The 23,749-nt window shown below is 39.3% G+C and overlaps 1 protein-coding gene across 1 annotated transcript in view; it reads right to left on the reverse strand.

The window, feature by feature from the left end:
* Positions 1–2,547: 2,547 nt before the first annotated feature.
* Positions 2,548–23,749, reverse strand: part of LOC133800788 (protein LURP-one-related 15-like) — a 28,743-nt gene continuing 7,541 nt past the window's right edge. The window contains exons 2-3 of the mRNA XM_062238848.1: positions 3,116–3,343; positions 2,548–2,982 (exon numbers count right to left, since the gene is read on the reverse strand). Of these exons, the coding sequence (XP_062094832.1) occupies positions 2,836–2,982; positions 3,116–3,343 (375 nt within the window). The 3' untranslated portion in view covers positions 2,548–2,835. The remainder of the gene's footprint in view (positions 2,983–3,115; positions 3,344–23,749) is intronic.

Genomic DNA, 23,749 nt, shown 5'->3' on the forward strand with positions numbered 1-23,749 from the left:
GTTGGAGCAGAGCTTCCTTGTGCTCTCTCATCTCCTTGGTGGGAGTAGGATGGTGGAAGTTGGCTAGAAGATTAAACACATCTTAACTAAGCACGAGCCTAAACAAAATTTGAGCATAAAAAAGAAAGAAGTTTAGGATGCTTACGAATTCGCCTGAACAAATAGTACCAGGATGGAGCTAGGTCATCCGTCCAGAAGAAGGCCTTCTTGAAGTCTGGTGGATGATTGGGTAAATCCCCGAAGATATTTGGCTCCTTGGGATAGCTCGAAAGGTAATAGAAGCCATCCCCTCCCCAAGCTCAGGAGGGATTGCTTTTCAAGAAAAAGAGATACAAAATCTCTTCTAGTGAAGGTCCTGCCCACTTTAGCTCGTGGAAGAGCGGCCTCAGGGCTGACAAAACCCCATATGAGTTGGTGTTGAGTTGGAAGGGGGCGAGCCAAACGAAGTCCATGAAGTCTTTGAAAAAATACTTCAAGGGCAGTACTGCCCCTGCCTTCATGTGTTCCTGGCTCCAAGCTGCGTATCTCAGCTTGCTGTCGGGATTTCCATCTCCTAGAGTGCGGCAACTTTGCTCATCGGAGGTTAGAGCTCGACACCTTAGCAAGCCCGACAGTCTTATGCCGTGAAAGGCCAGAATATCAGTTATCTGACCTAACGATGTGACCGAGCTCCAATAGTGCTCGGCCTCGAAGAATTCTCTCCTCGGCTGCGAGGTAGAAGGTTCCCCCATCAGTGAGAATTTAAGATCTCCCGGCTTGAAGGCGATTGTCACTTTGAGCGTATGGTCGAGAGGAATCGGCCTAGGCTCGGTTTCCGAATCTGGATAAAGGGCGACCCTTAGTTTTTTTCCTTTTCCCTTCTTCGACCTCGTCTATCTGACTTCGGAAGTGGTCTCGAATGTCCTCTTGCTCACGCCTCAGTTCGTGGTCCCAAATCAAGCGCTGGTTCCGAGTAAAAGGAGACTCCGGGCTCGGAGCTACTGGTGAATAAGGAATCGCGAGCTTTGACCCCCACCACTTTCCCGAGTTCTGCGACATCTAACAAGAAAGCAAAAGGGTGAGGGCCAGCGAACATGAAATAATGAGATAAATAGAAGACCTAAGCTTGAATGATCAAGGCTACAAGGCAAGCTCGATCCAAAGGATGAGGCCAATATTAGAGCGTGTAGTCCACCAAAAGAAAAGAAGGTGGACACGTTATTGGAAATCCCGATATATCAGGGAAGAAAGGTGGCGGTTATTCAAAAAGTGATATTTTTGGGAATCGTGCATTCTTTAAAAAAAATCCTGATTTTGTACCCAATATCTTGGTGTGCAAGATATGTCCTCCGAAATTCAAAAACCCAAAGAAAGAGCCATATTTGGGTCTCTTTGCACATGAACTGTGTTTGGAGCCAATAATGTTAGAACCTAAATCTAATATTTATCAGTCGACGCGTGTCCACAGTCGAGTATGTTTGATGGTACGATTCCCAATGGAAGTAGTTCAAAAGTTTCATTCTCATAAGATTCGAACTAATACTTTTGAGGGGGCAAACTGTTACACCCAGATTTCGAGATAAGAAATTATGACCTCGAAGGTTGGAGTCGTCTCGAAATATATAAAAACGCATGTTCATGGTCCAGCTGTAAAACCCCCGAAGCAAGACGGCAATCTCGAAGATGTAACCTTGAGATTCTTTCTAAGCTCAAAAGAGCATAGCATCAGGATACATCCGTTAGCGAATGCCTTCAGACCGAGTAGTCCGAGCTTAAAGAGCACAAGCTCGAAATGTGATAGCCTCGATGGTATTTATCTACTCCGAGTAGGTCTAGGAATAAGACGGCTAGTTCGTAACCTGTCCGTAAACCTTGACTGACGCGATGCTGGTTGCTGACCTCGGAGATTTGATTAGTCATCTGATGTAACGCGTTCTGTACGTTTAAAGATATTTATTGTTATAACATCCCAACATTAAAGGGATATTAACAAGTCTGTTATCCGTTTCCTGGTCTTCCGGGGACGTTTCCTTGTATATAGGAGTTACAACATTTAATATCATTATTTCAATTAATATGCAGAAGTATCTTTCTGAAATATGTGGGAATGAACTCTGAAAACTCTCTATAAATAGAGAGGTCATTAATACTTATAGAGGACGGATCTTTTGATATCTTGAGAGAGAACTCTGAGGAATTCATCTCTGAAGGATTTCCAGAAAACTCCAAGTTCTAATAAAATAGACTCGTGGACTAGGCAGATTTAACTGTTGAACCACGTAAAATCCTTGTTGTTCCACCATACTATTCATTTGCATCATATCTCATATTGTTTAATTGCTCTACATTTTAAGTTGACGAAAAACGGCGTCAACAATAATTTTCATGGAGAGTTGAAAATGTGTGTGAATCAAGTGCATTAATGCCCAAATATCCAACAAATTTGAAATCTTAATTTCTGAAAATCAATCAGAATTAATCACACTTATTCTGGTAATATCAGCAATTACCCAAAGTGATTTTCTGATAATCAATTAGAATTAATCACACTTATTCTGGTAATATCAGTTGCTACCCAAAGTGATTTTTTCATAGTCAATCAGAATTAATCACACAATATTCTGATATCTCAATTTTGACCAAAGTGATTTGTCAAAATTAATTAGAATGAATCATACAATATTCAGATAATATCATCTTTAATCAATTTAGGCATCGATTTCTCATTCACTCAATTTTTTCCAACAATACTTTCACATTCCATTCATATAATTTATATCACGCATACCAAAAGCCTCATGAAATAAGATATGCTGAGGCTGTTACATAGATTGCGAAGAAGGGTAGTCCAATCTTTCAGTCATCATCTTTTCTGTCCTCGTTAATCTCATACAGAATCACCACCAGACCAACTATGAAGGCATAATCAACATGAGGATACACAGTCACTGAAAATGTGTCCTTTCCAAGCAAAACGCTTTCAACACTGTGTTTCTTGTGCATCTGCAATGTTTTAATGAACAAGGGATATTTCTTAATCTCAAATTATGTAACATCATAACATTTCATTTCATAATATGTTTTGATAAAAATAAATAATAATGGTTGAATATATATTATATGTAATATATCTTACTTGGGCAATGATATTGGAGGTATTTCCGAGATATATAGTGCATGATCTTTCAAGCCAGCTACCTTTGACCTTGAAATCAGGTACATCTTCTTTTATGTTAGCAGCAAAAAACACGTCTAATTCGGTCTTGAATTGAATTAGAGAAGATTTCTTCACACTGAAAAGTAAGTCTTTTGAATCTGAGCTATCTCCTCTGTATACTTGCCATCTTCTATGCGCAGTTATTATCTGCGTCAAATTTATTTATACACATGCAAATAAGTCGATTGCATATGTTCTTGAATGATTTTATTAAAAAAAAAAAATTAAATAGTGAATCGGTATGAGTTTATAGGACTTTATCCTAAATTTGGTACAAAAAGAATATTAGAGAACATAAGTATTGGACGTATGAATTATTTATAATCCTACATTTTTGGATTTGATGAAAGATCTCATTTGAGTAAGTAAATAAATCTTCACTATGCTAATCCTAGTCTCATACACAAAATAAGCTCTTAATGTTATGGTTCTGTCTCCAAATGTGCAAATTTTATGAGTTTACATAAAAGAGTTGACAACAGACCTCTAATGATAGGTAGTTAAGACAATTGCCTAAGTCTCTCTTTTAGCCAAGCTCAGTTTATATTTTTTTTTTATCGGGAAAGCTCAATTTATATTTGATTAGTCTATGGATTAATTTATTATGTTTAAAAATTAATTTGCCTAATAATTATTAAATAATTTATGTATTACATAACATAAAAAAAAAAGAACTGGCTGAAAGATTACATAAACATAAATGTAAATCCCGGCATTTTTATAAAAATATATTTTTCTTAAAAGATAAATTGGTTGAATTAGTTGTTTCCCTTTATTATAAATTTTCGGAATTGTTTGTTTCCCTTTATTATAATTTTCGGAATTGATTGTTTTCCTTTATTATAATTTTTGGAAATTCACTTTCTCATTTTGGTGAATTTTGGATAATTGTGAGCTTTTTTATTTAGCTTATATTGTCTCATTTTGTTTATAAATGGAAGATTTATATTGCAAATATTCGGTACTTACCCAAAGTTGTTTCTGGTTTATTTGCTTATATATTTTCGTGCAGCTGAAAAATTACAAACAGGAAACTGGTTCCTTAATGTCATTAATTGTTGTTTCCTTTTTGAGCTTGTTTTTTATTCGACACAGGTCTGAGCTGTCCCCACCAAAATCGTATCTGTCGGATCAGCATCTTCTAAAAAATGCAACTTTTCATCAATCAAGAATATCTTCATTTATTCTTGCCTTTATTAGAAGAATTCTTTCTCAACCTTTATGAGCACGAAAAAAGACTCTATAAATAGGTCTCTAAAGGCAGTGAGAAAGGTGAACTCTTTGGTGCATTATTCGTGAGCATTATTGTAATATTTGATAGAGTTCCTCTTTGTATTCAAGATCATAAGTATTCACGTGATCTTGTAGTAATATGTGTGTTTAGGTTTTAGTGGTGAGTTTATTCCATGTTCATGAGTGAAATACACATTGTAATTGAACACAACGTTTATAGTTTTCGGGAGAAGATTTTTACAAGCCTTGCGTCAGGAGGATGCAAGCACCCGCTGGCCATTGAAGGGAGTTCAAGTGGTTGAGCGTTTCAATCAAAATCAGATTAGTGAAGAGAAGTACAACAAAGTTGCGGCAAATCTCAAGAGGGAGTCTTGTTTTGTTTAAGTCAATGTTTTTGTACTTGTGATTCTTTATTAATTGGTTTTATTCTCTAGGCGTGGCCCCAAGGAGTAGGTTATCCGAAAGGGTTTCTGAACCTTGTAAAAATTCACTGTGTTCTTTATTATTTTGCACTGTCTTTTTATTGTGTTCAGTTTCTGTCGTGACAAGTGTGGATTCTGTCCCGACAGAACTGTAATCTGTGTAAACAGTTAATTATCATTCCGCACTTTAATTAATTCACATGGTTTAATTAATTTGGTAATTACTAAAAATGGAATTTCAATTGGTATCAGAGCAGGTCACTCATTTCTGAGTGTGATCTTGGTTTATTCTGTTTGTTATTCTTGTTCTTGCAATGTCTTTTTTCACAGAAGGAGGCTCCATAACTCGCCCCCCTTTACTCAACGATTCAAACTATCCATATTGGAAAGTTAGAATGAGAGCCTTCACCAAATCTCAAGATGAAAAGGCTTGGAGAGTTGTTTTAAGTGGTTGGACTCCTCCAGCAGAAAGCGATGATGTAACTAAGGTAAAATCTGAACTTGACTGGACTGATGCTGAAGACAAACTGTCCAGTTACAATAATAAAGCACTACATGCTATTTTTAATGGTGTTGGTGAAGGTTACATTAAATTGATTTCTTCATGTGTTTCAGCCAAAGATGCTTGGCAAATCCTTCAAACTCAATTTGAAAGAACTGCTGATGTCAAGCGTTCTAGGCTTTTTATGCTCACAACAAAATTTGAAAATGAATGAAAATGAAACCCTCACTGAATTTTATGAGAAATTGTCAGATATTGCTAACGAATATTTTGCTCTTGGTGAAAAACTTGAAGAAAATGTTTTGGTTCGAAAAATTGTTAGAGTTCTCCCTGCCAGGTTTCAGACAAAGCTAACGGCAATTGAAGAAGCAAAAGATCCGGACAAAATAAAAGTAGAAGAATTGATGGGTTCACTTCGAACTTTTGAACTAAACCAACAAATTAGACAAAAAGGTAAGACAGAGGAAATCAAGGAAAAATCTATTGCCTTGAAATCGTCTAAAGAAAAGAAGGAAAGTTAGAATGATGAGAAGGCTCTGTTGACAAAAATTTTTTAAAAATACATAAAGAAATTGGGAAACAAAAAGGCCATATCCAAAAATCCAAAAAGTAATTTTTCTAAACCCTTTGAAACTAATAAAAAGGGTATTCAGTGTAGGGAATGTGAAGGATTTGGACACATTCAATCTGAGCGTGCAAATACCTTAAAGAAAAAGAAAGTCATGACAGCCACGTGGAGTGATCAAGACTCTGAACAGAGTGATGAGGAGGAAAATAGTGTTGCCTTAACCTTTGTTCACAAAGGTATGTTTTTCTCTTCAGTTAATTGTAAGGATGTGTTATGTCTTTAATAATTCTGTTCAGAATAATGAGAATTCTGACAGTGATTCTGATGATTCTGACTTAGATGATGAGTCATTGAAAGAGTCTTATAAAATAATGTATGAGCAATGGCTGAAAGTGTGTTCTGAGAATCGTCTAATGGCTAGCAATAATAAAAAAATTGTTGAAAAAATTGAAAAACTTAAGATGTTATTGCTTCCAAAAATGATGAAATTAATTCTTTGAATAAAGAAATTGATTTTTTGCAAAATTGTGTCAAAATGCTTAATCCTTGTAACGACCCAAATTCATTAATAAGGCTTAAAAGCCTTGATTAGTGTGCTAGGAGGGCATAATTGGGATTAGAATGAATTTTGTTGATTTAAATGCGTAATTACATGATTAATAGTGAGCATATGATAATGATGATATTATATGATGATGTGAAATATATGTATGTGATATATGTGAGAACCACATTATTATATGGATAACTCTGTAGCCGGCGACTCGAGGCGATCCTAGGGCTATGTAACGGGAAAAGTCACAACGGGGCATTATAATTGACTTTCGACAAGTCAGGGATATTTTAGGAATCAGGTAGTAATTTAGACTATCGGGTGATGGAAATAAATAATTGGAGATATATTTGAGGTTAGGATGTTTAGGCGGGATTATTGGGGAATTTTATCGTTTTGCCCTCGAGGACGTTTCTGGCACCCCGAGCTTTGAGATTAGTCTAATAACCTAAGGATATACTTGGAAAGACTTAGAAAATACTAGACACGGAAATTAAACCGAATCTTTCTCAGCTCTTCTCTCTCCTAAGGAAGAACAACACTAAAATTTGAGGAGGAATTACTGAAATCAAGCTGAATCTTTGGGGAACTAAAGGGCTGAATTAGAGGTTGAGCTCAAGAACTAATCAAGGACTGAGTTAGAGCCAAGGTAAGCATTGATTTTCGTTCTATGGTTAGGAACTTTAAGAAAAGTGGCTGAGTTTTTTATAGTTGTGATTTTGATATTTAAGGTGGAGTTTGGGGCTTGAAACTCTAAAGATAAACCAGGGGGTCCTTGGAGAAACGATTCCATAATTGAGGTAAGGTTCAATTCAAAGTTTGATGGTTGAATTTTATAGTTTCCATGGATGGGTTTTGTGTTTTTAAGTTAGGAAGTTTCAGTAATTGAAATGGGTCTTTGATGGGTTTCTAGCCTAGGATTCAGCTGGGTTGAGTTGTTGGGATCTTGTGGGAAGTCTTTGGATAATTGAGTTGTGGATTTGGGGTGGTTTTGAGTGATTTTGCATGAGGTTTGGGAGTTAAAAATGGTGGTTTTTCTGGGTTCGAAGGGGTCGGGCCGCGGCATAATTCTTGGTGAGTCGTGGCCCTTGGAAGTTGAGTTGTGCTGAGGAAGGAGGGCGGGCTGCGGCATGGCCTAAGGAATGTCGCAGCCCTTACCTGTTTTTGTGCCTATGGAGGGCTCTGTCTGGGGCCATGTCGTAGCATGGATGGCCTATGCCAGGGCCCTTAGGGGATTTTGGGATTTTGAGATTTTAGGCTTGGGAATTTAACCTAGGGTGCTCGGGATTGAATCTTTTACCATATTTGGTGAAGTTCAATGTTCCGAGGACTAAAACTTGGTTTAGAGACTCATTTAAAATTGTAAATGGTATCCTTCATCATGGTTGTGACTAGGTGCTAAGCTAGGGCTCGGGGATCGGATCGCGCTCAAGGAGTATCGCCCGTAACTAATTCATCTAGAAGCCAAAGGTAAGAAAATTACACCCGGTTGAATATTTGAACAGGACTAAGGGCTCCCTGATATATATGATTGAAAATATGGTATTATGCCATGTAAATTGTAAACCAACGGCCTAAGTGTGCCAAGGTTAACTTGTACAATTGGCACGGCTCGGACACTGGTATCCGAGGACAGCTTATTATGCACTGAGCTTGGTTTAAGCGGGCCGGAGTCAGTGGGTTAAACAGAGGGCGCGACCTAAGGTGTCGGCCCTAGTATTTGTGTTAGTTGATTGTTATATTTAGCTATGATTGTGATTAGTGAGATTGTTAAATATTCTAAGTGTATATGAGGTTATTTGTACCTTGAGGTATGCTTATATGCTATGGATTGAATACTTGAACATGCGTATTAGAATATTTGTTTGATAATATTGTATATGCTGTGTATGTTGTTTTCTTGCTGGGCCTTGGCTCACGGGTGCTGCGTGGTGCAGGTAAAGGCAAGAGCTAGATTGATCAACCTTGATTGGAGAGCTCTGCCAGATGAATGTACATGTCAGGCCGCTCAATCGCCACGGTTGAGGAGATTACAGGGACGAGAGGACCAGAACCTTGTATTTTGCCTTAGTATGGCTAATGTTTACTCTTAACTGTTGAATTTTGTAAATCAACTTTTAAACATTGTACTTTTGGGGATCCCTTATGTAAAGTTGTTTATAGTCTATAAAATGTGTCTTTTGAGGCCAAAATGTCTTTTAGCCCTAGAACACTTTAACTAACGACACGTTTTGATTAAACGACTTGATTAGCAAGTCTCACACCTTTATAAACACACAGTGTAGCGGTCTTGGCTATCCAGGGCGTTACAATCCTAGATCTGGAATATTGGATGATATTCTTTCTGTAGGAAAAAAGGTTGGTGATTACAGTAGATTAGGATCTAATGGATCTGAGTTCTCAAGAAAAACGGTTTTTGTAAAATCTATGAATTATCTGTCTGTTGTGCCAACTAACTGTTTTGCATGAACAAGTCATGCTGCTGAGAGCACAAAGTTGTCATCTGTTGCAACAGATCTTCAACTAAAGAAAATTTCTCCAAAAAGAAACATTGAACAATTTGTACCAGTTTGTCATTTTTGTGGGATGAAAGGACACATAAGACCTAAGTGTTTTTCTCTGTTAAACTTGTTTAAAGAGAATTATGTTAAACACTTTGGTAGTATGAATCAATTCTTGACCAAAAGAAATTCAAAATAAAAAACAATATGGGTCAAGAAAGTTAACTCTGTTTGCTTGGCTACTTTTACCTGTCATAAAATGCATGCATCTAGTTCATGGTACTTTGATAGCGGTTGTTCAAGACATATGACAGGTAATGTCAACATACTTACCAACTTCAAATCCTTGAAGTGTGGAGTAGTAACATTTGGGGATGGAATGACAGGAAATATTTTAGGTAAAGGTACTCTAAACATTGAAGGGTTACCGAAACTGAAAAATGTGCTTCTTGTTGATGGGCTGAAAGCCAACTTAATTAGCATAAGTCAAATTTGTGACCAAGGTTTTTATGTTAATTTTTCACATGATGAGTGTAATGTTTTAAATCAAAATGGTGATATTGTTCTCAAAGGTTCTCGTTCTTTGGATAATTGTTACACTCTCACACAAAAATTCACATGTCATGCATCTTCATCAAGTTTTAATATTACTGACTTATGGCATGAAAAACTTGGTCATATAAATTTCAAAAACTTGAAAAAGATTGCTAATGCAGGTCTCATCCGTGGTATACCCAAGCTGGGTAAAGAATCGCTTGGTAAGTGTGAATCATGTCAATTGGGAAAACAATTGAAAATTTCCCATAAAGCATTATCTGATATTAATACTTCAAATGTGTTAGAATTATTGCATATGGATCTCATGGGTCCTATACAAGTTGAAAGTATTAATGGTAAGAGATACATTTTTGTATGTGTGGATGATTTTTCTAGATTTACTTGGGTAGATTTCTTAAGAGAAAAATCAGATACTTTTGAAGCTTTTCAAACTCTATGTACAAGATTGAGAGTTGAAAAAAATTGTAACATTGGAAAAATTGTACGAATAAGGAGTGACCATGGTAAGGAGTTTGAAAATTCTGTTTATGATGAATATTGTAAATCTTTTGGAATTTTGCATGAATTTTCTGCTCCCAAAACCCCTGAACAAAATGGGGTAGTAGAACGGAAAAATCGTACCTTGCAGGAAATGGCCAGAGTTATGCTTAATAGCAAAAAAACTCACAAAGAAATTGTGGGCAGAAGCAATTAATATAGCTTGTTACACAATTAATCGTGTTTTTCTGCGTCCAGGTACAAATAAAACTCCTTATGAAATCTGGAAATGTAGAAAACTCAATGTCAATTATTTTCATGTTTTTGGGTGTCTGTGTTATATTCTTATAGATCGTGAGAATCTGGGCAAATTTGATGCCAAAAGCGATATGGGAGTTTTTCTTGGTTATTCCACCAATAGTAGGGCTTATCGTGTCTATAACATGAGAAGTCAAACTATTATGGAATCAGCTAATGTGGTTGTAGATGATTTAAAAGATTTTTTTGAGTACTCCCATGAGGAGGAAATTGACAGGCTCATTGATGTTCAACATCACAAAGAAATGGCAGATCTGACAGCACAGCCTTCAGAGGGGAAAACAGCCACTGCTGACGTATCAAATGCAAATTCTGTCGAAACAACAACTGGGCAAACAGAGAAGGAAAATCCAGTTACTTCCTTTGACTCCGTTCAAAAAGAACCATCAACCAGAGTAAAAAAGAATCACCCTTCTGACCTTATTTTGGGAAATCTTGAAGATAGTATGGTCACTCAGAAGAGGTATGTAAATTTGGTTCAATTTGTTTGTTTTACTTCTACTTTGGAACCAAAAAATGTGAAGGAGGCCTTAAATGATGAATCATGGATCAATGTTATGCAAGAAGAGTTAGATCAATTCACAAGGAATGAGGTATGGATTCTTGTCCCTAGACCGAGTCATACCAATGTTATAGGTACAAAGTGTATATATAAAAATAAAACTGATGAATTTGGGACCATAATAAGAAATAAAGCTAGACTAGTTGCACAGCGGTACACTCAAGTTGAAGGAATTGATTTTGATGAGATATTTGCCCCTGTTGCAAGACTTGAATCCATAAGATTATTACTAGTTATTTCATGTGTTCTTGGTTTTAAATTATTCCAAATGGATGTAAAATCCACCTTTTTAAATGGATTTTTGAATGAAGAAGCTTATGTGGAACAAACCAAAGGGTTCGAGGATCCTTACAATCCTAATCATGTTTTTAAATTGCAAAAAGTTTTGTATGGGCTGAAACAAGCCCCACGGGCTTGGTATGAGAGACTAACTCATTTTTTGGTCTCAAAGGGGTACAAGAGAGGGGGAGTAGACAAAACACTGTTTATCAAAAATGTTGATGAGAATATTATGATAGCACAAATCTATGTTGATGATATAGTGTTTGGTTCTACTAATGATTCTCTAGTGCAGGAATTTGTGAAACAAATGCAGGAAGAGTTTGAGATGAGCATGGTAGGAGAACTTAATTTCTTCCTAGAACTTCAAGTGAAGCAGTCAGATGAAGAAATTTTCATTTCACAAAGCAAGTATGCAAGAAGTCTAGTGAAAAGATTTGGACTCGATGCATCTAAACCTGCTAAAACTCCAATGGGTACTACGGTCAAATTATCTAAAGATGAAAATGGGAAGAAAGTTGATCCAACTCTTTACAGGAGTATGATTGGGAGTCTCCTTTACTTAACTGCAAGTCGCCCTGACATCAGTTACAGTGTTGGAGTGTGCGCTCGTTTCCAAGGGAACCCCATGGAGTCTCATGTGACTGCTGTAAAAATAATTATTCGTTACATCAATAATACTCTTGATTTAGGCATTTGGTACTCCAAAGAAACAAATTCTAACATTGTGTGTTATAGTGATGCAGATTGGGCAGGAAACACTGATGATCGCAAAAGCACAAGTGGTTGTTGTTTTTACTTAGGAAACAATTTGGTCTCCTGGCATAGTAAAAAACAAAACTCCATCTCCTTGTCAACAGCCGAAGATGAGTACATTGCTGCTGGAAGCTGTTGTACTCAACTTTTGTGGATGAAACAAATGTTGGCAAACTATGGGTTTGATAATAAAACTTTAACCATTTTTTGTGATAATACAAGTGCTATTAATATCTCCAAGAATCCTGTTCAGCACTCTTGCACCAAACATATTGACATTCGTCATCATTTTATTAGGGAACTTGTTGAAAACAAAACATTGATTTTAGAATATGTTGAGACTAACAAACAAATTGCAGATATTTTTACTTAAGCCTTACACACGGTCAGATTTGATTCCCTCAGGAAATCCTTGGGGGTTTGTTTTATTTGAAATTGTCAATAAATTGATTATCTTGCCTTGCATATGTGTTTGAGTAAATCTCTTGTCCTGTTTGGAAGAAATTTGATGAGCATATTTTTTGTATTTTAGAAAATGATCGTTATAAGTCCTATACTTTGTTGGAATAAAAAAATCATATTTGAAAAATTATAGACCATTCAATTTATATTTGATCAAATCATTATCTTTGTATGAGCATTCCTAATCTAGTTTCTTTTTCAGGCTCCATTTTGAAAAAGAGCTACATATACTGATGTGTGAAAGCCGACACTGAGTAAGTTGGTACCACGTAATTAGCAATTATATTGGAGGATACTCTACTAGTGTAAAGGGCTACCATCAGTATAAGAGTTATAGCCTCCATTATGGTTACAATTTGAAAAAGGCTAAAATCGCCAAATATGGGCAATGACCCTAGCTTTAAAAGGCCAAAAAGAAACGCCAAATTGATTACACATGCCTGTTGACTAGACTGTGTAAGATGGTTGTAAGACTCATACATATAATGAATTGATTCAAATATGTTTTGTGATTTATATATTTTTTTAATTATGGTCTCTTAGTATTTGAATTATAACACATTTCTCTAATTTGTGAAAAATATGGTTATCTTGTTTCTTTTGAACAGAACTTGGTATTTACATGGACATATATGGTATAGCAATTTATACTCTATTTTCGGCAATTTTGTAATAAAATAAAATAAAAAAATTGAAAAATAAAATTTGTTTTGTACCGTGTATTTAATAAAAAAAAAATTGATGCAATTTATTTGTTTTATCTCAACATATTCTAAAAATATTCAAAAAGTTTCCAATTTTGAGGTGTGAAAGAATTTGCTTTAAAAAGGGAGATATTTTGGCATTTATCACTTAAAATCCGGTTACCCATTTTGAACTTGCCTCATTTGTGCACCGAATACTCTATATATTCGGATTCTCTTTGGTTGTTTCATAATCAGTGTTTTCTTGTTGAATCTCTCACATATAACCGAAGTGTTTAGGGTTTCTTTCTTTGTGTGTTTCACTTGTTTCTCTCTTAGCAACCATGAAGACTCGAGGCCGTGGTTCATCTTCCAAGTCCGTGAAGTCTCAGCAGGAGACAATTCCTGAATCAGTTCCCACTGCCAATCCTCCAGTCCCCGCATCTATCCCTGCTGTCTCTCCCACTCCAGGTCGTCGACCTAAAACCACAGCAAGAAAGAAGGTTCTTGCTCTTTCAGGTCCTATAGGATCTTCTATTCTTGGAGCTTCTAGTAAAGGAGTTATGTTCCCCAACTTGGATGCTGAACCAATCCTAGCTTCGGCGGTTTCACTCGCCTCTCCTGAAGGTCAAGTAAAGGCCAAACCAGCCTTGGGAACAAGTCAGTCCAAATCAATTTCCACTGAAGCTGTGTCTGATCCATCTGATCATGACTCTGAATCCTCGCTATCTTCTGATGTGTTGACACCCAAGGCAAAGGGCAAACGTAAGACCAAAGCTGTTGGAACGAAGAAAGGAAAGAAGGCTAAAGTGGCTTAATCTAAAGGTACCAGCTCCATCTCTTATTCATCTCCTTTATCTCGTTTTAAATTAAAGGCCAAAATCAACCCTCCTCCTTGCACCTCATCGGAGGATGTCTCTCCCGAGACGGAAGACTCTCAGCCTGAGTTGGACCCTTTTTTGACTGAGCCAAATCCTGATGTTCCTCTTGATGATTTGGCTGAGTAGACTGAATCTGAAGAAGACCCATCTGAAGCCTCTCCTGTTGCATCTGACCCAAAAGGCACCACACCATTGGCATTTCCCGAATCGTCTTCCAAACTTGCTAAGCAAAAAGGTGCTCTTGTCCGTACCTCAGGTTCTTTCAAAGCCCGTTCTCTTACATTCTATTTTAATGATAATGATAAGAACATGCAATTTTATGACCATCGTCATTTTATTAGTGAGCGAAATTTTCTTTTTGCTCCTCATCGTGTTTTTGGGGTATTACTTACTTTAGAGGAAAGAGGTTGGTTGCGATCCTTGTCTGGGTTTGATGGGTTTGTGCCTCGGGTTGTTAAAGAATTTTATGCAAATTTGAATGATGAGTTATTAGACCAATCTTCTTTTATGATCCATAAAGTGTATGTTAGGGGACATTGGTATAAGTTTAGTCCGTCTGAAATTGCGAAGGCCCTCAATCTCGTTCCTGTTGAGATTGATGATTCTATTGAGTTTGCAAAGGATCAAGTTTTGTCTGAATTGGTTGGTCAAGCTATGGTGTGGGAACCGAGCACCTCTCTTCGAGTCACGGATCTCACTCATTATTATGGTGCTCTTTTCAAATTCGCGATGTTTAATTGGATGCCTACCACTCATTCCTCCACCATCACTCAAGACATGGCCTTTCTATTGTTCAAAATTGGTACTGGAGTCGCCATAGATCTTGCTGCTGTCATTTTTGACAAAATCATGTCTTTAAGTGGTACCAAATGCAAGGGGCAACACTTGATATTTCCACAAGTCATTTACAAACTTTTGGACTCTCAACGTCCTTTAAAGAAGTCCCATGAGACCTTGAGTTCTCCTTTGGTTGGTCCCATCTATACTGTCAAAGATGATCATGCTCCGTCCACAGCTCGAAAAGTCAAATGAATTAATCTGGCTGGTCCTGGTTCTGGCAATGTTGTGACTGACACTCCTGTTGTCCAGACAGGAATTACAAGTCTTTCTGACTGGTTCTCTCTAATGGAGGAGACTCAGCGCCAAATTCTTGCTTCATTGGCCATTCTCAATGCATCCAACTCTCCTGCCCCATGATGATCACAATACCTTTGATCTATTTTTATTTTGCTGTTGTTAGATGTAAAAGAACACTTGATGTGTCTTTCTTTTGGTTTCATTTACTTTGTTCTTTGGCATTTTTTTAGACAATGAGGGGGAGAGAGAGTAACTTTATTTTTTGGTACATCGATATATTGACTGACCTGTTGTTTCTTATTAATAGTTTTATCTTGTGCTTTGGTTATCTTTCGCAGAGGGAGTCATTTTGAGACTCTTATGATTTTGAACACTTACTTGTGTTTTGCAGGGATCTTTTAAAAATAGATATTCATTGTCTATAAAATTGCCAAAGGGGGAGATTGTAAATCCTATAATTGGCATTTTTATAGAAATATCTTTAACTTAAAAGATAAATTGGTTGAATTAGTTGTTTCCCTTTCTTATAAATTTTCGGAATTGTTTGTTGTCCTTTATTATAATTTTCAGAATTGATTGTTTTCCTTTATTATAATTTTCGGAAATTCAATTTCCCATTTTGTGAATTTTGGATAATTGTGAGCTTCCTTATTTAACTTATATTGTCCCATTTTGTTTATAAAGGGAAGATTTATATTGCAAATATTCGGTACTTACCCAAAGTTGTTTCTGGTTTATTTGCTTATATATTTTTGTGCAGCTCAAGAATTACAAACAGGAAACTGGTTCCTTAATGTCATTAATTGTTGTTTCCTTTTTGAGCTTGTTTTTTATCCGACACAGGTCTGAGCTGTCCCCACCAAAATCGTATCTGTCGGATCAGCATATTCTAAAAAAGGCAATTCTTCATCAATCAAGAATATCTTCATTTATTCTTGCATTTATTAGAAGAATTCTTTCTCAACCTTTATGAGCACGAAAAAGGACTATAAATAGGGCTCTAAAGGCAGTGAGAAAGGTGAACTCTTTGGTACATTATTCGTGAGCATTATTGTAATATTTGAGAGAGTTCCTCTTTGTATTCAAGATCATAAGTATTCATGTGATCTTGTAGTAATATGTGTGTTTAGGTTTTAGTGGTGAGTTTATTCCATGTTCATGAGTGAATACACATTGTAATTTGAACACAACGTTTATAGTCTTCGGGAGAAGATTTTTACAAGCCTTGCGTTGGGAGGATGCAAGCACTCGCTGGCCATTGAAGGAAGTTCAAGTGGTTGAGCGTTTCAATCAAAATCAGATTAGTGAAGAGAAGTACAAAAAAGTTGCGGCAAATCTCAAGAGGGAGTCTTGTTTTGTTTAAGTCAATGTTTTTGTACTTGTGATTCTTTATTAATTGGTTTTGTTCTCTGGACGTGGCCCCAAAGAGAATGATATCCGAAAGGGTTTCTGAACCTTGTAAAAATTCGCTGTGTTCTTTATTGCTTTTACTGTGTTTTTATTGTGTTCAGTTTCTGTTGTGACAAGTGTGGATTCTGTCCCGACAGAACAGTAATATGTGTAAACAGTTAATTACCATTCTGCACTTTAATTAATTCACATAGTTTAATTAATTTGGTAATTACTAAAAATGAAATTTCAATAAATATAAAATGAAATAATAAAAAAACTACTGTTGGGCCCAAAATGTTCGGCCCGAAAATCCTTTCCTCATTTATCGAACATTCAAAACGATTCGTTTTGGTATGCAGAAGCTCCGAAGGCAGAAGCTACGGGTCAGAGGCGTCCGCGCCTTTGACCCCTAAACGAGACATTCAAAAACAGTATTTTTGGAGGGGAATTCGGTTATTTCTTCCCACCATTCCAGTGTTTGCTTGAACTAACTAAATGCTTTACATATTTTGTCCTATAAATATAAGATTCATAGAAGGGCAAAGGGATCGAACTTTGAACTGACTTAAGTATCGGAGTGTCTTTCTTGCAGGTGATCCCGATGAGTCAAAGGCAAACTTCATTACCGGAATAGTGAAAGGGCATCATCCATCGTTGGGTTTTACCTCTAGATATAGAAAGACAAATTGTTGCTTCAACAATTGGCGCCGTATGTGGGAAACGAAAAACATTTTCGGCCTTAGCCACGTCGTCGAATCAAGAAATCAAGAACTCTCTTTTTGCATCCAAGATCCTCTGCAAACCCAGGAATTATGCCACCAAAAGGCAACGGAGTGTCGGGTCCAGTCACACAGAGCGTCCCTCCAGCGGACGTGGGCGACTAGATCGACAGGATGTGTCGCCTGCTGGAAGCGAGCCAGCAGCGGTCCGACGAAGCAATCAAGACATTGACCGAAGCTCAGGCTAGGCTCGAAGCTGAGATTGCTGATCTGCGCAAATTCGCTGACACCGCTCGCAACACCCAAGCCAACAACAATCTCGACCCTGGTAGACCCAAAGTTCCAGTCGACCGCGTCAGTTCCCCTCAGCGAAATACGAACCTCGGTAGTGAAAGATCCCAAGGTCTCCCGCCACCCTCTGGGGCCGAAGAGCGACGAGCCCCACTTTCTGACACACATACGCAGACGGAAGCAGACCCCACCGAATCCGCTCAACCAACAGCCGAAGTCCGGCCTCAACAAACTACACGTCAAGCCACGCACGATACACCAACTGAAGACTGTGTTCCCTCGATCCGGTTCTTGGACAGTTGGAAAGAAGATATGATGAGAGAAATGATGCAGAAGTTCTCAGACGGGCGATCCGTTTACGCCATCGAGCATTTGGATTTAGTGTCGAGAACCACTGAGAAATCTCCTTTCTCATAATGGATTCAGAATGAGCCTAAGCCTCGGTACTTCACCATCCCTTCCCTGCCTGCATTTAATGGAAAGGGAGATCCGCTAAACCATTTATTCCAATTTCAGCAGAAAATGGCATTAGAAGCTAACAACGAAGCTATTCAATGCAAGGTCTTTTCAACGACTTTCTCTGGGCCAGCTTTGTTGTGGTTCCGACAATTAAAACCTGGATCCCTCAACAGTTTTAGTGACCTCCAACGAACCTTTTTACAACAATATAGTGCCAACCGAGAGGCACCAAGAACAATGGCTGACCTCTATCCGATTGAGCAAGGGGAAAATGAACATCAGAAATCATATTTGCAGCATTTCATTGACCTCGTCCATCAAATCCACGACGTCGATCCAATTACCGCAGCCAATCCCTTCGTCAAAAGCTTACAGGTGGGCTCTCTTTTACATGAGAATCTCACCATGACGCCACCCTACGACATGGCAGAAGTGCAGACCCGAGCCGAGGGCATCTTCAGGGTCTTGGAATTTCGACAACGTGCACAGAAGAAGTCTGCGCTCATATCCGCTCCACCAACAAATAACCCTCCGCCACCTACTAGAGATGACAAGAGGAAGCGGAACCAAACAGATCACGCGAAGGAAGGAAAAAGGCCAAGATAGGATCGACAGTCACCACGGTACCCTTCCTTCGAATACACCATCCCGCAAGAAGTCATGTATGAAGAAAATAAAGACAGACCTATCTGGCGAGAGCCCTATAAAATTACCACTCCTTCTAACAGAAGGGATAAAAGCAGGTACTGCCTCTTCCACAAAGATCACGGTCATACGATCGCTGAATGCCATAACTTGAACAATCAGATCCAAGCCCTCGTGAGGAGTGGGAGGCTTACCCATTACATCAAGGAGGCAGGCAGACCCGACACCTCGCAGCATAATCCCGCTTCTGCCCCAGCACCACAAGCGTCAGATCCCGTGCACACGGCCTCTGATAGCGCTCAGGAGCCTCTTAAGCAAGTCCCTATGATCCACGGGATCGTGGAACTCACTAAGAACCAAGAGCATATCACCAAAATCCATAAGAGGATGGAAGAGTGAGTGAAGCAATACAAATCATTAGGTCACACGGTCAATCTTGTCACTTCTGAGGACAGAAGTTATCCAGCCTCTGCAATCACCTTCACCGATGATGACCTGAAGGGCGTACACCTGCCCCATGATGATCCACTCGTCATTTCCCTGCAGGTTGGCCATTTCCAGCTGGGTAGAGTTCTAATCGACGGGGGCAGTGGGGTCGACATTCTCTTCTGTGAAGCCTTCCAGAAAATGGGGCTGGAGGAGAGTCAGATCCGGCCCTCCACCACGCCCATTTTGGGATTCAACAGCCAAAGAGTTTATCCGAAAAGCGTCATTCGATTAACTGTGGTGGCCACAGAACGCACCCTGCCAGTAGATTTTCTCATTATAGATTCCACCACAAGCTACAACGCCATCATGGGGAGAAATTGGATCCACAGGATGCAGGGGGTAGTCTCAACTTTACATCAGGTGATGCGGTGTCAATCACCCAACGGGCGCTACACTGTCGACATCAAGGGTTACCAGAAGCAGGGCAAAAAATGCTTCCTTACCTTGAAAGAAATAAATAGTTATGGCGCTGCCTCCCATAACGACTCCCCTCACAAATAGCAATTACAGCAGGACCTACCAGCATGCCTCAAAGGGATCAATCTAGAGGAAGATCAAGAAAAACCCCTAGTTACACTAGATACCTTAGAACAAATATGTCTAGATGACGATGACCCATCTAAGATAGTGCTGGTAAGTACCAAGCTCTCTGAAGAAGAAAGACAGACCCTCGTACAATTTCTCAAAGCTAGAATGGGAACTTTCGCCTGGTCTCCGCACGACATACCCGGAATAGACCCCTCCGTCATGAATCACAGCCTAAATATTTCAAATAGCTTCCCACCCGTCAAGCAGAAGCAGAGGAGGTTCGCTCCCAAAGTAAATCAAGTCATACAAGAAGAGGTGCAACAGCTCCTGAGCACAGGGGCAATCGAAGAATGCTTATATTCCAGTTGGCTTGCCAACCCCGTCGTGGTCCCAAAGAAGAATGGAAAAAAGAGAGTATGTATAGACTACACAAACTTAAACAAAGCATGTCCCAAGGATAGCTACCCTCTACCGAAAATCGATCAGATGATAGACGCCACGGCAAGGTACGAAAGAATGAGCATCATCAACGCTTACTCTGGATACAATCAGATACCCATGAAATCAGAAGATCGGATTCACACGGCTTTCATAACAGAAGGTGGTTTATATTGCTACAAAGTTATGTCCTTCGGTCTAAAGAATGCAGGCGTGACATACCAAAGGCTGATGCACAAGCTATTTTCCTCATTGCTTGGGGGTTTATATCGACAACATGGTCATCAAATCTAAACAAAGCTCTTCGCATATAGACGATTTGACCGAGTGCTTCGACATTCTTGACACTTATAAAATGAAATGAAACCCCTCTAAATGCGTCTTCGGGTGTCCTCTAGACAGTTCTTGGGATACGTCGTCAGTCAGAGGGGCATCGAAGTGAACCCAACACAGATTGCGTCCCTCTCAGAAGTCAAAGAACCCCGAACCATCCGAGACATACAGGCTCTGACGGGCAAAGTAGTAGCATAAGTCAATTCATATCACGCATGTCTGACCGTTGCCAGCCCTTCTTGCAGTGCATAAAGAAATCCACCAACACCACCTGGGGACCAGAACAAAGAAAAGCATTGGAAGATTTGAAAGCTTATTTGAGCTCCCCCCCTATATTGAGCTCTCCCATAGCTAATGAAGATTTATTCTTGTATCTATCTGTCTCACAATTCGCTGTAAGTTCTGTTCTCTTCCGAGAAGAAGCTAATCGTCAAAGGCCAGTGTTCTACTGCAGCAAGATGCTCCTGGACACTGAAACACGTTACAGTATGATGGAAAAATTGGCACTCGCACTCCTCACAGCAAAGAAGAAGTTGCGACAATATTTTGAAAGCCACACCATCATTGTATATACGGACTATCCATTAAAGCAAGTATTGAGTAAACCCGACCCCTCTGGAAGGTTATCTAAATGGGCAATTGAGCTAGGGACGTATGATATTCAGTTCTCACCACGAAAAGCAAAAAAAGGATAGGTACTTGCTGACTTCCTAGTTGAAATTCAATCATTCACCCCTGGCACTCTGCCAGAATTATTAGAATCAGAAGATCAGTGGGTGTGGACGATGCATCTGATGGAGCATCCAATTCCCAAGGGGCTGGTATTGGCATCGTATTAGAGGCTCCCTCAGGCCTCAAAATCGAGGAAGCCATTCGTTTAGAGCAATCCACGATGAATAATGAAGCAGAATATGAGGCTCTAATCTATGGTTTAGAACTAGCACGAGACATGGGCATCCAGCGTCTGAATGTCAAAGGAGACTCACAGCTTATGATAGAACAAGTGGTTGGCAATTTCGATACTAAAGCACCCCATCTGGCTAGCCTTCTACAGAAGGTAACTGACTTGCGATCACATTTTCACCAGTTTGAACTCATACAAGTACCTAGGGAACAAAATCAGAAGGCCGATGCCCTTGCCAAATTAGCTTCTGTAGGAGGTTGCACGCACCAATCCTCCATATCTATAAGCCGGTCAAGCAACGACATGGAAGTCTACTCAACCTCATCAGAACCTAAGTGCTGGATGGATCCAATCATTCGATACTTGTCCACCTCCGAACTCCCACCTAATCCAAACGACGCAAAGCTTCTGCGCCTTTGGGCACAACGTTATTCCATAATCCATGGAACGTTATACTGCAAGTCCTTTAATGGCCCCTACCTACGGTGTTTGCGTCCATCAGAAGCTAAAAAATTGCTAAAAGAGATACATGAGGGGACATGCGGAAATCACACAGGGGGACGGAGTCTGGCACATAAGGCACTTACAGTAGGGTATTACTGGTCGTACATGATGACAGAAGCACGTGACTATGCCAAAAAATGTGACAAGTGCCAACGATTTGCACCCACCATCCATCAACCTACTCAAACTTTACACTCCATCGTTGCACCTTGGCCTTTCGCAAAATGAGCTATGGATGTGGTAGGCGAACTACCTAAGGCTGCTAGAGGAAGACGGTATGCTCTGGTAGCCACTGATTACTTCACGAAATGGGTTGTGGCAGAGGCATACGTCACAGTCAGCAAAACAGGCACTATGTCCTTCATTTGGAAGCATATCATATGTCAATTTGGGATACCGTGGGAGATAGTTGTGGACAATGGAACCCCGTTCCAAAATACGAAGGTACAAGAACTATGTGACACATACAAGATCAAGCTGAGCTTTGCCTCTGTCACTTACCCACAAGGCAACGGTCAAGCAGAAGCTTCCAACAAAGTTATCTTTGCCAACATTAAGAAGAACTTGGAAGATAAAAAAGAGGCATGGGCAGAAGAACTACCAAAAGTGTTATGGGCATATAGGAAAACAAAAAGATCTTCTACGGGAGAATCTCCCTATGCCATGGTATATGGAACAGAGGCTATCATCCCAACAGAAGTGGGCCTACCTACGCTTCGAACAGAGATCACATCTGAACAAACAACAAACAACATTCAACTACTGCACAACCTAGACCTTCTGGAAGAAGTGCGTACGATAGCACAATTACAACTAGAAAATTATCAAAAGGCTGCAGAACGCTACTACAACAAAAGAGTCCACTCACGCACATTTCGGGAAGGTGATTGGGTTATGTGCAAGGTCACAGGCAATAAGAAGAAGCTAGAACCTAATTGGGAAGGGCATTTTGAAATCATAAAAGTACTAGGCAGAGGGTCTTGCACCCTAAAGAATGTACGTAGTGGGAAAATCGTACCCCGTACTTGGAATTCAATGTCTTTGAAACAATATTATTGTTAATAGTTGTACTGTGCAATTCAAAAGTAATACAACAACTTTCCATTTTTTCACATTATTTTAAATTTCTCTTGTACATTCAATTTCTTGGCATTATCCCATGACATCACACTAAGCCAAACACGTGACAATGAACATCTCACTTGAAAGGTCCTCTCAAATATATCCCCACCTACCCTTGTTAAAAACGACATTATTCATGTGCACTCAAAAACCACCTACCACAATGGCTATAAATAAAAAACTATATGAATGCTTGTAGTTATTGGCCTCCCATAGCAATACACCGTATGTCTTTGGTCTCAATACATACGCTACCCACACACTACAACAAAAAATAAGCGCTCCAATATACAAAGAGCAGTAATAATGCACGATGAGGTGCTGCATCTCACCCTGCACATTGGCACAAGGCTGAATCTCAGCGGATCATGGCAGCAAGGCCACTACAAACAATCTGCGTACACGATCCTACTGCCTCTGCCTTTTCAATAGATATTGTGCCGCATTCTAATCTAACTTGACTAAGCTCACAGGGAGCTACGGCCAGCCATTTCGCAGTCTAATCTGCCCTGACTATGCCGATCTGGCCGTCCAGCGGAGGTGCACTGCAAACCCTACCCTCTTACCCGAATAAGAGGAGCACCTCCTACTGTTTACTCTGCCCTAACTATCACAGCAGTACCATCAGCTGTCACACTTCAAATTCATCACCAGTGCACACTAACTGGTTTGACAATCCAAGGCTGGGAGGAACTTTTCCCGCAGTCGCACCCATATCCTACACAATGGGTGCCTCTGACAGGATACAAAGACAGCCCAAACAAGCCATCACTATACTACACGGTATGGGTGCATTGGAAAGATATCTGCCTCGCAATCTTAACCACTTTGCCTCTGCCTCGACGCCCAATGCTACGCTTTGTTCCTCGCGTTCGGCCTGAATCACATTAACCCCTC

This window comes from Humulus lupulus, chromosome 9, assembly GCF_963169125.1.
Source record: "Humulus lupulus chromosome 9, drHumLupu1.1, whole genome shotgun sequence".
Taxonomy (NCBI): domain Eukaryota; kingdom Viridiplantae; phylum Streptophyta; class Magnoliopsida; order Rosales; family Cannabaceae; genus Humulus; species Humulus lupulus.